This window comes from Pan troglodytes, chromosome 2, assembly GCF_028858775.2.
Source record: "Pan troglodytes isolate AG18354 chromosome 2, NHGRI_mPanTro3-v2.0_pri, whole genome shotgun sequence".
NCBI lineage: Eukaryota > Metazoa > Chordata > Mammalia > Primates > Hominidae > Pan > Pan troglodytes.
The window spans coordinates 101,803,623-101,819,346 of record NC_086015.1 but is presented as its reverse complement, the minus strand read 5'-3'; the positions used below and the strand labels follow the sequence as shown (position 1 = coordinate 101,819,346).

At 34.0% G+C, this 15,724-nt stretch overlaps 1 protein-coding gene across 1 annotated transcript; it reads right to left on the bottom strand.

The window, feature by feature from the left end:
* Positions 1–6,883: 6,883 nt before the first annotated feature.
* Positions 6,884–8,755, bottom strand: LOC738886 (olfactory receptor 5K2). The gene is given in 2 exon segments (XM_054680838.2): positions 6,884–7,304; positions 7,306–8,755. Coding segments are annotated over 2 exon segments (951 nt in total). The 5' UTR covers positions 7,867–8,755; the 3' UTR covers positions 6,884–6,914.
* Between the last annotated feature and the right edge of the window lie 6,969 nt (positions 8,756–15,724).

The following is a 15,724-nucleotide window of genomic DNA, read 5'->3' as shown; positions in this document are numbered from 1 at the left end:
ATCTTCAGACTGCAGCTTTGCTAACACGTAAAATCAATATCTGTCCTTCATCGGGCTGCCCCTCAATCCCATTCCTGGCAGGCTGGTTCCCCTCTGTTGGAACCACATTGAAGAATTCTCTTTGGGTCTGGGCGCAGTGGCTCATGTCTGTAATCCCAGCACTTTGGGAGGCTGAGGCAGGAGGATCACTTGAGGCCAGAAGTTTAAGACCAGCCTGAGCAACATGGCAAGACTTCGTCTCTATAAAAAATTTAAAAAATAGGCATGGTGGCACATGCCTGTTGTCCCTGCTACTGGGGAGGCTAAGGCAGGAGGATCGCTTGAGCCCAAAATTTGAGGTTGCAGTGAGCTATGATCTTAGCCTGGGTGACAGAGTGAGATTTTGTCTCTAAAAACTTTTTTAAAAAGAAAGAGTTCTCTTTTATTAGGGCCCCAGGCCAGCTCCTTCTCTTAGGAAGGCTTTTAACCCACAAGAATCATGAAGGATTAATGGATAGCTGGACAGAGGGAATGCAGGTCTCTCTCAGCTCACCTTGGGGTCTCAGTATTTCAGGGCTGTCTAATCAAGCCCTTTCACCTTTTGGACCCCTCAACGGGGAGTCATATATTCTTCTATAGGTTTCCCAAACTCCAGGGGACATGTATCAAACTCTCTGAGTAAAGACCCTCTCAACTGGGTAAGTAGAGTGAGCGGGGCCAGGCCTCCTCATTGCAACGGGTGGGACTAGAGGAAAACCCGTTAAGTCTTTCTAGAGAATGTCTGTGTCTGAATTCTCCAAATTCTGATTAATTCCCAAGACTCATAAATAGTTGCGGGGGATAATGAGTCAAAGGTCACAAGATAAGTTTTTAAACCACTCTCTGAAAATCCTGCACAGGAGTCTGGTGTCTTAATTTGGAATGTGGAGCTTCCGATAAAACTAAATTGAGATGTCAGGAGAAATTGCACATAAATCTTAAACATTTATTAAATTGTAATGATTTTAGTTTAACATCTTCCCCCCAGGACTTCTGTAAGACCCATGAGAGAAGAAATCTTGGCTGGCTTTACTCGTAGTGTGTGGTGTATTTTAAAAATGCTCAGTAAGTATTTATTGAATGATGGATGAATAAATAAATATATTTAGATTATGCCACTGGCATTTCATTGTCTATGAACTAATTATTAGTTGGTTATCCATAATACACATTTTTCAAATGTAAAAGTACATAGTCATACTCATAATTATTACATTTTGAGCTTCATTGTTTTCTATCAGTCCTTAAACAAATAAGTTACTTTCTTGGTGTATATTTTCTGAGGGAGAGTAATAAATCTTTCTATCTCAAAAACAGTAATTTCCCTTTAAATAAAGGTTATGTATTTAAATATGAAGTTAAATAGAAGAAAAAATTGAGAAGGGAAGTATTGTGAAGGATAAAGTTCTATTAGGTTTACTATAAGTCAATTATATTAATGTGCTATAAATATCCTATACCATTTTACTTTCTTTTTTAATAGCCTGATTAGATACATTTCTAAGAAGCAGGGATTGTGCCTATGTAATTATTTTTACTGTGTGTGTAGCCCTTCATCATTACTCATGTGATATGGTTTGGCTGTTTCCCCACTCAAATCTCATCTTGAATTGTAACTCCCACAATTCCCACGTGTTATGGGAACCCGGTGGCAGGTGATTGAATTATGGGGGCAGGTCTTTCCTGCACTGCTCTCTTGATAGTGAGTGAGTCTCACAAAATCTGATGGTTTTAAAAATGGGAGCTTCCCTGCACAGATTCTGTCTCTCGTGCCGCTGCCATGGCCATGTAAGAAGTGCCTTTCACCTTCCCCCGTGATTGTGAGGCCTCCCCAGCCATGTGGTACTGTAAGTCCATTAAACCTCTTTCTTTTGTGAATTTCCCAGTCTCGAGTATGTCTTTATCAGCAGCGTGAAAATGGACTAACACCATGTTAAGAGGAGCTAACTCAATACATACTTTGCTGGGATGAAAGAAGTCATGCTTTACAGGAGGGGATGAAGAGGCAAGGAAGAGCAGCAGCAAAGGAGAACAGCTGTCAGATTACTGAGGAAATTATACCAGATTTCATCTCTTTGGTGCTCATTGCCTGCCTCTCTGCAAGAATTCTCATCATGATACATTTCAGTCTTACTTTTTGTGTGTGTGTGTGTGACAGTGTGAGACTGAGAGTGCTCAGGTAATGGGGTTTTTGGAGAGTCACACTCCTAGTTCACCCAACATTAAACTAAGAATAGAGCTTGTATGAGGGTCCTCCTCCCACCCACTTTTAGAACTACGTCTTCCTGTGAACCCAGCTGCCTCTGGTCTTCCAGAAACCTCAGTTTGGGACATTATCTGGTCTTGATCTCTGAGAATTAATGGCTTCCTTGATATGTGCCTCATTCATCTGGGCTGTGTCTTGTTGAAGAGCAAGCAATATAGATTAATTGATTTGTGCTACTGAGACAATGAGTTTCACCTCCCAAAGTTTTTGCCATTTTGACACTTGGACTTTCAAGACCTTAATCTTAATATTTTGCTTCCTGTCTTTCATGCTTCTTACCTGCTTGCCTTTCTTTCTTAATACAGTTTTTGAGCACTTCAGCTCAAATGCCATGCATTTAATAGACCCTGAGACACAGACTGCATCCCTCCCCTCACAAACAACGTGGAATATGTGCTGCCATGTTTGTTTTAAAAATAAATAATTTTTTAAAAATATGGAAGCATAACACATTTCATTTCTGAGTCCAATCATCCTCTTACTCATTTGGCAGGAAAGATAAAATCTACTCATCATGTTTGCCTCAATTTAGTATTCTAATAGTGGAATATGTACTTGCTATAGAGTTGGAGAAATATTTTGAATAGAATAGTTTAGGTGTCCCTCATATTACATTACTTGACCTACACATTGAGTTAGTCTATACATATTTGCCTTCCAGGCATGAGTAAATCAATTTTCCCTGCCCTGTTATCCCTACTTGTGGTAACCTAGAGTAACTCATTTAGTCTATATTCAGATTGATTGCAAACATTCAAAACATGTCTCCTCCCCACCCCTGACCGCCCATCTTAAATGGTATACCAGTAAGCTCCAACGCCTGCATTCAGGTTAGAATGTCCTAACATGCCCATTAGGGCATCATAGCCAAAAGGCTGTTGTTTACTTCTCATGTTAATTCTCTGGTTTTATGAAGAACTAGTTCCCCATAGATGCATATCTCTGTATAAAGTCATGTTTAAAAAATCCCCAGTAAGTTATTCTCCCAGTAGAAATTTTGTGGTTTTTATCTCAGTCAGTTTTCCTTTATTTTGTATGTATTATTTTATCCTTATCTTCTAAAGGGAGCGTCAAACAAAATAGACCTGTAAGTCATATCGGCATATGACTCATTTCTCCAAAGTTATCATACTAATTTGATAATACATACTTTCCTACATTAGTATTTGGCTTTCTTTCCTTTATGAAAAGGGAGCTACCTTTATTGTTAACACCTTAAACAGGACTAACTGGTATCTGTTCTCTCTGTTCCCTGCGATTGATGTTGATTCATCACCATAAGCAAAACATAAAATTATAATGCAGCGATGAAGCTAATTCAAACCAAATAAAATAGCAAGTTTATAGTTAACAAAAAGGGTTGGTCAATAAGCATATTAGTAAAATATATTTGCTTAAAATGAATTATACTGATTATTGTTCTACCATATTTCTATCAAGTTCATGCCTATATCTCCTGCCCAGTAAAACTGAATAATTTTTTTATAAAGAATGTACAGCTCAACAGTTAACTGTTTACTGTAAAAGATTTTCTTTTTTAAAATAATGTATTTGGCTTATTTTTTTCTTTTAAGGTTTTCTTAAGGTTTAAAGGAACAATTAATATTTTATCTCTTTTTTTGTTAACTTCGGTACAAAAATGCAGTTGATGACTTGACAGAAGGCTGCATCTATGGCTTGAAGGTGCAGCCCTTTCATCAAGTCATCAACTGTATTTTTGTACTGTTGAATTTCTCCAACAGTGACAAAGGAGAGCATGCTTCCAGCTGGAGCTGAGTCCAAGCACACAGCCACTCCTGCACACGCATGCGTGCAAACAGGGAAGCCCAAGTAGGAGAAGAGGAAAGAGGTTGTAGGGATTTGGGAAGAACCTTGATTATTCCCTGGAGGAAAAGACAAATCTACTTCCCTGAAATCACCCTCAAATCTACTTCCACCCTCAGAACTTAAAATGAACTGCATCCTTTTTTTCATCTTCTTTTCTTCTCCAGTGAATATGATCTCCAAACCCTTATTTTTTCTTAGAACTGTAAAATTTCCACTCATGGACGATGCAACCAACAGATGCAATCTCTGAGAAGATGAAAATTGGGACCTCTTATTATAAAATTGACCTAGCTGGACTCAGGAAACCAGGGAAGAAGTCAATGCAGGCATTTAAAATGTAAAGTTTCTTCTGGTTAAATCCATTTATTTTTCTTGTAGGTTGAGTATTTCTTCCCAGTTTTTCTGCTCTGGTGTATAACAAACAGGTCAAAATTTCCCATCTTTCCTCCTGATACTAGTTGAATCCTACCTTGCATACTTAATGCATAGTGAAATGGCATCTAGCAGAAATACACCCCCCCAAAACACACCACCATTTCATTAGGTGCCCCAAAAATTCTGTATTTAGCTTATTTATTTATTGTTATTTTTGCTTTTTCTTAATCCACTATATATTGACTGCAAACGAATTAATAAATTATCCCTTCTGGAACTTTTTGGTCATTTCTTTTTTTAATGTTTTCACTATAAAAGATAAGCTGAAACATTGAGAAATTGTTCAAATCAGCATATTTTATAATTCACAACTACAACTTGGTAAATATTTTTACTGTAAGTAAGCACTGAAATAATGAAGTATGAGGAGAGGCAGTAGTTTTTAATGCAAAGATGCAAAGTTATAAATTTAAATGTTCAGAGGAGCCAGGGAGGTGACATAAGAATTGTTGCCACTTTTTCAAGAAAAGTCAATTTTTGCTTTTATAAAAATTTTTAATAAAAATTTTAAATAAAAATTCTCCTGATATTTAAATCTCTTAAAATTAATTTTCCAAAGAACACTATGCTGTTCTGCATTGCGTGGGATAAACAATTCTGTGCAATCTCTGGGTGACCTTTTGTGATTTCTTATGTAATAATTGAGAATGTAGTTTTTGTAGTCAGGCAGCCTGGGGTTCAGGTCATGCAGACTCCTGTGGGTCACTGAACAAGTGACTCAACCATACTGTGCTTCATATTCTCACCTGTCACATGGGATAATAATTGCAATTCTTTCACAGGATTTATGAGGGTTAGATGAGGTAATGTGTATATACAGCTTAGCACATGGACGCATAGTAAGTATCCAAGTACATTTGGTGATGCTGATGGAAGTGCATTAGGCAAAAACTCAACTGATGGGGTTTAAATTTGAAACAGGCAAGGAAATACTGAAATGTCTGAGTATAATTGGAATGAACTAGGTTAGGTTTTCTTGGAGGTTACAAATATACACTATATTTTTATAGTTTTTCATTCATGATTTAGGGAATTATATCTAGAAATATATCTGTTTTCTACTCCTTTTTCTATATAGACTCAGCATGCTGATTTTCCATGTGATGCCAGCCTCTGGTGGCTGGCTAGCTTGAGGCCCACTGCAATCTGACAACTGCCTTCTGGAAATTTAGATGTGACCACAGAGCATCAAGAGAGGAGGTGGAAGGGAGAATTTTTCTGTTACTTGTTATGGGTCCTCCTTGTTCCAGAAGTTAGTAATTAAAATAATGGCAATGTTCTATTATTTAAGAAGATGAAAAGAGTGGTGTCTTGGTCATTAATATGTCTCAGCATCTAGAACAGTGCTTGCACATAGCAGAATCTCAATAAATATATGTAGAGTGAATAATTGGAAAGTATCTCTTTAATGATGTCACATAAGATTATTAGGTTCTATCCATATTAAACAACTTTAAGTTTTGCAATGGTGAAGGAATAAAAGAAAATATTTGAGATAAGCCCTGTCCACAGTCCAACAATCACACTTTTTTACATGTCTATATATAATATACCCAAAGGTTGTGTCTCCATTGTTTAACCCCTTCCTCACCTCTCAGGAATGGGCACAGAGAAGTTTAGCCTAACTCACTGACAATGAAGGCTCTTCAGATCTACATGAAGTTTGAAATGTTTGTCTACAACTTTATGATATGGTATCTTTATGCATGTAGGTTTTGGAGTAAATAAAACTTAATGTAACCTATCTTGAAATTTGACATTCTGATTTTAATTATTTAAATGTTTAAATCATTTAACAACAACTTCTATTTGGAAATATAATATTCACTTTTATTGGCACAATCACTTCATGACTACCTCATTCTAACTACAATAATGTCCCCCACATGCTATTACATTTTCTTCCTCAAAATTCACTTGCCATTTTTGTTGCTCGTGGATATAAGTGATTTCGTTGGTTGACTGTTCACATGATCTTAAACACTTAACTGTAATGCACATGTTGTAAGCTATAGAGTGGGCTGGTTATCAAAGCCCGCTTTGTAAATGGAATGGCTTTTTATATTTGTAACTGGTAGTTTTGCTGTTGTTTTGGGTGTTGATCATCATTGATACTAACACAGTCTATAGGCATGGTGGCTTTCTACATTGCTGCTTGAGTGAATTCAATGTCTGCATGTGCTTTTAAATTCTGAGTAAATATTTAGCACAGTTCACTCCTTTCCATGAATTTTCCCTGTCACATATTTCTGCTTAATTTGATTGTATTTTGATATGTTTTAATATTTTGTATACAATTAGTACACTTCCTCTGTGTAATTTTATTTAGAAGTTTTTTGAGCATTAAACCATTAAGCTAGGATAGATGTCATTTGTTCACACTTTCTTGAGATTTTATTTTCAGCAGAATTTTTCTTAAGACACTTATTACTTCCTTGTTTCTCAGACTATAAATGAAAGGATTTAGTAAGGGAACTACTATTGTAAATAAAATAGCAGCTGGTATATCATTACCTCCTTCTTCAAGCAAATTTGGTCTCAGGTATAGGAAAAAAATAGATCCATAGAATAATGAAACTGATGAAAAATGGGATGCGCAAGTAGAAAAGGCTTTGGCCCTTCCCTCCTTGGATTTCATTCTGAAAATAGTAAGAAGAATATAGAGATAAGATATTAAGACACTACCTATGGTAAAGACTTGAACCGAACCTGAGAAGATGAATAGAACCAGTTCATTGATGAAAGGGTCAACACAGGAAGAGTCTATACAAGGGAAGAATATCACAGTAAAAGTGGTTGATGTGATTCGATCCACAGAAAACTAACCTAAATACAAGCCCTACATGAATCATGGAATGCAGATTTCCAGCTATGAAGGCGCCTGTGATCATCTGAATGCAGAGTTTCTTGGACATCATGATGTGGTACTGCAGTGGGTTGCAGATGGCCACATAGCGGTCATAGGCCATTGCTGCCAGAAGAAAGCAGTCTGCAGTTTCCACAGTGCAAAGAAAATAAAACTGTACTGCACATTCATAGAGGGAAATCCTTTTGCCCTCAGAAAAGAAGTTCTCTAACATTTTGGGGGTAATAGCACAGGCACAGCAAGAATCCACAAGAGCCAGATTTCCCAGAAAGATGTACATTGGTGTGTGAAGCCGACAGTGTGTAAATATCAGTGCCACCAAACTAATATTCCCCACCACGGTGATCAGATAGATGGCAAAGAACACCACAAACAGCAGAGTCTTCAGCTCAGGGTGATCTGTAAATCCTGTGAGGATAAACTCATTTTTCATGGTATGATTTTCTTCAGCCATTCCTGACCTCTCTGAAAAAAATTGTAGAGGAATAAGGCACTAATTTATAATATGCCACAATTATTGAGGTCTCTTTGGCTTAAAAGAAGGAGAGCATCTTCCACAATGTCTCCTCATGTTGCCTGGAATTTGGTGCATGCCCAATTCACTGCGAGAATGAGTCTCCTGAGGCTACTACTTTTGTGGCTATTGGTTGAACATGTTTCTATCATATTTTGAAAAAATATCTGATTGGGTGCACAAGGATGACTTTTGAGGTCTTGAGAGAAATATTCAGAGCACAGAACTTCTCTATATAGTATAGGTAAAGCTGATTCGTAATTTAAGTGTCAGTAATTGGTACCAGTGTTCCCAATTTCAATGTTTGTATATGTAGTGGTTAACAATGTGTTTAAAAGACTATTTTTGTATGCTAATGTTAACAGCAGCATTACCTTCAATAACCAAAAGGTAAAAACAACCCAAATGTTCATGGACAGGTGAATGGATAAATAAATTGTGGTGGAATATTACTCAGTCTTAAAAAGGATTGAAATTCTCATACATGTTACAACATGGATTAACCTTGAGGACATAAGGCTGATTGAAATAAGCCAGACACAAAAGGACAAATATTTTATGATTCCAATTACATGAGAAAGCTAGAGTAGTCGAACTTACAGAGACAGAAAGTTGAATGGTAGTTGCCAGGGGAAGGGGTCTACTGGGAGCTATTGTTTAATGGGTACAGTGTTTCTGTTTGGGAAGATGAAAAAGTTCTAGAGACAAATGATGGTGATCATTGCACAACAATATTAATGCACTTAATGCTACTGAACTGTACACTTAAATATGACTAAAATGATAAACGTTATGTTGTGTATAATTTACCCGAATAAAAATATTTTTAAAATACTATTTTCATCTGCCTATTTCAGCAAATTACTATCTCCAATACTAGTGGAATATACACTTAAAAATAAGATGCTCTGGGGGAGAAGGGAATATTTACAAGATATTTATATTCCTGGGAGTTGGGGAGTAAAAGTGTTATGGATGGAAGCTGGGAGAAAAAACAAAACACTGCATTAAAAAGTCTGGTGAGCACAGTGGCTTATGCCTGTAATCCCAGCACTTCAGGAGGCTGAGGAGGGAGCATCACTTGAATCCAGGAGTTCCAGACCAGCCTGGGCAACATAATGAGGCCCTGTCTCTTAAAAAAAAATAAAGTATATAAAATTACCAGGGCATTGTGACATGCTCCTGTAGTGCCAGCTACTGGGGAGGCTGAGGTGAGAGGATTCATTGAGCCTGAGAGATGGGGGCTGCAGTGAGCCATAATAGCATCACTGCACTCCAGCCTGGGTGACACAGCGAGACCCTGTCTCAAAAAAACCAAACCAAAACAAAAAAGCCTCCTATGTTACTAATGATACTATGAGTAAAACTACTTATGTGCATAAAGAAATTAATGTTATTAAAAGCAATTGGAGAAATCCTGAGTTAAAAATATATTCAGTTGTCTAACTACGTATCAAAAAATTATGAATAAAATGTCAAACTGGGAGATTATCTGCAGTAAATTTGATAAAGTTTCTGTACCTTTGCTATAAGATCTCATACAAATGAGTAGGAATAATTACTAGAAAATAGGTAAAGCCTAGGAATAGAAAAATCTCAAAGAAAAAAACCTTTTTAAGTAAATTAAAAATGTTTGATTTTATTACTAATCAGAGAAACACCATTCAGAAACACCTATGAAGCTATATTTATTTTGCACATGAAAATAAGATTAAAAAAACTGATAATATTGAGCGTTATCTAGAATATAGTAAAATGGCAACCTAATTGCATTCCTGGTAAATGTATAAATTGGTGTAATCATTAGAAAATAATTTGGTAATAGATTAAAGAAACTCTTAAGGTTCATACCTTTTGATCAGTAAAAATAAATGCATCAAAAAGAAATAACTAAAACTTCAGAAAATATGTACATATAATGATGTTCATTATAATCTCACTCATAATAGTGAAAAATTTAAACACCTAAATGGTAACCAGTTAGTTAACCAGTATGATTAAATAAATGTGAACCATCCATATGAATGTATACTGACAAATATTTTAAATGGTGTTTAGCTATAATATCTATTATAATAAAACAGACATAAAAATATTGCATAAAAACAAAATAAAAAGTTTTACATGCAGTATAACCGGAATTACCAAATAAATATTTACATGTAAATGTAATAGAAGGTAGTACAGAAGCACATCAAAATGTTTTTACTAGTTTTTGCGATGTAATACAAATTATTGGTCATTTTTTCCTCTTTATATTTTTCTCTATTTTAAATTTTCTATAATAACTGTTCCTCATATTCAGAAAACAATCTTAATTTTAAGTAAAGTGAAGTACTCTTACATCTGCTGTGTTTTATACTTTGATAAGTCCATAAAAATCATTGGGGATTCAACTAATGTTTTCTGCACTTTACAAATCTACAGTGGAGAACATCACAATGCACTTACTGAACAAGTGCCTGCTTCATTCTCATGATGATGACATTGGTAGTTACAATAATTGTTTGCTGACAGTCTTGCACATATCTCAAAACATTAAGGGATATGTTTGCATCTTGTGGTAATGCATTCTTACAGTCCTTTACCTATGAAAGCAGTATCACCTTAGTGTCAACTTCTACTCTTTTGAACATCATGATTCTATGGTATTCCTAGATTCTATGATGATCACATTTTTTAAAATTTGAGAATATTTTTAAAACTTCTGTTACTAACCCCTTAGGTATGTCCTTAAACATGGAGTTCTAACCTGCTGGAGCATGTTTTATTTCGATCTACCTTCATTTATTATAGCTACGTTTGGAAGCATATATGCATTGTCCTGATATTGGATGCCTGTTTCATCCAATTACTTTCATCCTGTTACTTTCTTTAAAAGGTAGTTGAGACTGTTCTAGATATTTACAGATTGATAATTTTCTGGATAGTTACTGACCACAAGTACACTCCAAATTTCAGGAACTGAGAAAATGTTTTGGAGAGACATAGGAAGACCTCTTCTATTTTAGTTTCCTGAAAATATTGCTGACTTTTAAATATCAGATTATTTGGGGGATGATATCTTTAGAAACATTATTTTAAAATGAACTTTGAAATGTATATAAATATAATTTGAATACTTTTTCATTAACTGGTTACCCTTGCCAATTTAAAGTCACATAACATAAGATTCCCTTCAGTTTTCTCAGTTGATTATAGTAAATTAAACAGAAATAAGGTTTATATTGGTATTTGATTTCTCTAAGAATCAAAAGAGAAACAAGAACACTCCCTAAAATTATATTGGAGGTTTAAAAGATTGGTTTGAAATTATAGTCCTTGCTCATATAATTTCTTTAATACATAGGGAATGCCCAATACAAACATTTTCAACACTATTTCATTGTAGAGGTTACCACGTTATTTAAAGAAGTTTAAAAATCTTCCCTAATGTATTCTGTTATTACTACAAAAGTATGCTCTTATTTATTTTTGGATCAGTGTAGGCTCCTCTTGAATTCATAAGTGATACAAATGAATGATAGTAAATTGTCTAGAGTTTACACAATAGACTTTAGATTTAGAAAAAGAATATAAGAATATGAAAAAATTGAAAAGTTAGAAACATAAGGAAAAAGAAAACCATAAATAACTAAAAGAAAACATGTTTCAGGATATCAATTTTTCTAGTTTCTAATTTAATAATAAGTGTTAAATTCTCACCTCGATATTCCTGATAAGAGTTATATAGAGACCAGTTGGTTGCCTGGTATTAGTTTTTAAATTAGATGCAGCAATTAAACTATCTTCTTGATCATTTAGGAGAATATATGCACAATGAGATCAATGTTAATATTTATGTTGTTGTAGAGAATGACCCAACTATTCAAAATAATTCTAAGAGGATTTATTTGGCATTGACATCAAAGTATAGCCTAAGAGACTTAATCTTCTGAACATTACAAACACACTAAATTGGATTAATTAGCATATCCTTTGAGACCTGGAGAATAAGCCAAAAGCTGATTAATAAACAAATTTTAAGGGCCATATTTTGATTTCCATTCATTTGAGCTTATACCACTTATCCTTATCATCAATCTGAATATAAAATCCTTAGTGGGAAAAAATATTCATACTGGAGAGGTCAGCAAAGGCTTCATGGAGGAATTGGAAACCAGGATTTGTTGCCTTAGAGGGGAGATTGCTTTTTGTGAGCAGAGGTTGGAAATTAACACATTCTCCATATTTTTTTCTTTGGTTAGTGATAGTATTTTATTTCAGGAGCTCTGGCCTTACTGTAATTTTTAAAATGTATTTTTTAATCGGCTCATAAAAATTGCTTATGCTTATGGCATGCAACATGTTGGGTTAATATATGTATATATTGTGGAATGGCTAAATCAGGCTCATTAACATGTATTGCCTAAACACTTATTATTTTTGTGTGAGTGATAACATTTAAAATTTATATTCAAATATTTTCAAGAAATCAATACATTGTTTTAACTATAATCACCATATTGTACAAAAGTCTCCGGAACTGATTCCTTCAGTCTAACTAAAAGTTTGAATCATTTGAGCAATATCTACCCACTTCACTCTCCAACCGTTCATAACCACTCCACTGTACTCTGCTCTATGAGTTTGACTATTTTTAGATTCCACATATAATCAGATTATATGGTACTTGTCTTTCTGTGTCTGGCTTATTTCCCATAACCTAATGTCCTCCAGGTTCATCCATGTTGTTGCAAATGACAGAATTTTCTTCTGTTTTAAGCAGAATAGTATTCCACTGGGTATATTTATGATGTTTTCCTTATTAACTCGTTTGTTTATGAACACTTAGGTTGATTCCATATCTTGGCTATTATAGATAATGCTACATGGTTATAGGAGTGTAGTTTTTTTTGACATATGGACTTCATTTCCTTTGAATATATACCCAGTAATGAGATTGCTGGTTAATATGGAAGTTCTATTTTTAATTGTTTGGATTTGCCTCTATATGTTTTTCACAATGGCTGTATTAATTTTAATTACCATTAACGGTGTGCAAGGATTCCATTTTCTCCATATCCTCACCAAACCTTGCTATCTTCTGTCTCTTCAATGATAGTCATTCTGATAGATGGAAGGTCATATCTCTTGGTTTTAACTTGCGTGTATCTGATGATAGTGATGTTGAGCAATTTTTTATATATCCATTATTCATTCCTTTGAGAAATGTCTATTCAGGTCCTTTGTCCACTTGTAAAATCAAGTTGTTTTCTTACTATTGAGTTATTTGGGTTCCTTATGTATTTTGGATATTAATCCCTTATCAGATGTGTGGTTTGCAAATATTTTCTCCCATTTTGTGGGTTTCCCTTCATTGTATGCATGCTTCCTTTGCTGTGCAGCAGCTTTTTAGTTTAATGTAGTCCTATCTGTCTATTTTTGCTTTTGTTGTCTGTGAGTTAAAGGTTATATCCAAAAAATTATCATCTAAACCAATGTCAAGAAGCTTTTTTCCTATATTTTCTCCTAATAACTTTATGGTTTCAGGTTCTACATTTAAGTAATAACATTTTGAGTTGATTTTTGAATATAGTGTGAAATAATGGTTTAACTTTATTTTTCTTCATGTGGGTATTTACATTTCCCAACACATTGAATAGAGGACTGTCCTTTCCCCATTGTTTGTTCTTTGCAATTTCATTAAACAGCAATTGATCTTAAATGCATGGATTTATTTCTGGGCTTTCTATGCTATTCTACTGGCTTACATATGGAATGTCAGTACTATGCTGTTTTGATTTGTAGTAAATTTTGAAATGGGGCCAGTTTTGATCTTTTTGCTTTAGACTGCTTTTGTCATTTGAAATTTTTTATGTTTCCCTTGTAATTTAATAATGTTTTCTATTTCTGTGAAAAATGTTATTAAAATTTTAATATTTCGTTGAATCTGCAGATAGTTTTGAGTTGTATGGACATTTTCACAATATTAATTCTTCCAATACATAAACATGGGATGCCTTTTGTTTTATTTGTGTCTTCAATTTCTTTTATCAATGTTTAATAGCTTTCAGTGTACAGATTTTTTGCCTCACTGGTTAAATTTATTCTTAAGTATTCTATTTTCATTTAATGTTATTTTAAATGAGATTATTTTCTTGGTTTCTTTTTCAGATACTTTGTTGTTACTATTATATAGAAATAGTAATTTTTGTATGTTGATTTTGTATCCTGCAAATTTATGGAATAATTTATTAATTCTAATGGTTTTCTGGTGGAGTCATTAAAGTTTTCAATACTTAAGACTATGTCACCTTCAAATACAGAAAATTTTACTTCTTCCTTTCCAATATAAATACATTTTATTGGTTTTCTTGCCTAATGTCTCTGGCTAGGACTTCCAGTTCTGTTTTGCATACAGGTAGTGAGGGTGGACATTCTTGTCTTGTTTTTTTATCTTTCAGAAAAAGCTTTTAGTTTTTCATGCTGAGTATGATGTTACCTCTGGGTTTGTTCTATATGGCCTTTATTATTTTTAGGTACATTTCATCTATACCTAATCTCTTGAGAGTTTTTATCATATGAAAGCATGTTGAATTTTGTCAAATGCTTTTCTGCATATATTGAGATGATTTTTTTAAACTCTCTCATTCTGTTAATGTGGTATATCATATTTGTTGATTAGTATGTCAATCTTCTTTGCATCCCAGGGGAAAATCACACTTAATTATGGTGTGTGACCCTTTTAATATGCTGTGGTATTCAGTTTGCTAGTATTTTGTGGAGGACTTTTGTGTCTATGTTCGTCTGGGAGAGTAGCCTTGTAATTTTTTTTTCCCTGAAAAGTCCCAATCTTGCTTTTACCAGTATAATGCTGGGCTCATAAACTGTGTTTGGAATATTTCCCTCTCTTTAATTTTTTTGAAAAGTTTGAGAAAAATTAGCATTAATCGTTCTTTAAATTTTTCTCCTAGAACTCACCAATGAAGCTATCAATTTGTGGACTTTTTTTCATTGTAAGTTTTCTGATTACTGATTCAATCTCTTTACTTGTTATTGATCTGTTGAGATTATTTCTTTATGATTCAGGCTTGGTAAGTGTTATGCTCCTAAGACTTATATATCCATTTCTTCTAGGTTAACAAATTTATTTATATATATATATATAATCATTCATAACAGTCTCTTTTGATGCTTTGTATTTTTATGATACCAGTTGTAATGTCTCCTCTTTTATTTATAATTTTATTTTTGTGAGCCTTCTTTTTATTTTTCTTAGTCTAGCTAAAGGTTTCTTGATTTATCTTTTCAAAAACAACTCAGTTTCATTAATATTTAATATTTTTTTCTAGTTTTTGTTTTATTTATTGATGATCTGATATCTATTATTTTGTTCTATTTCCTCGAGATGTAAACTTATGATTTTTATTTGAGATCTTTACTCTGTGTTAATGTTGGCATTTATTGCTATAAACTTCTCTCTTAGAACTGCTTTTGCTGCATCCTATATGTTTAGGTATGTAGTTTCCATTTTCATTTGTCTCCAGATATGTTTTTATTTCTCTTTTGATTTTCTCTTTGTCCTATTGGATGCTTAGGAGTGTGTAATTTAATTCCTACGTGTTTGTGTGGATTTTCCAATTTTCTTCCTGTTATTGTTTTCTGGATGCATACCATTGTTGTTGGAAACGACACCTGATATTATTTCAATTTTCTTGAATTTTTAGACTTGTTTGGTGGCCTAACATATAATCTATCCTGGAAAATATTTCATGTGCACTTAAAAAAAATAATACTTCTCAAGTATACTGCTGCT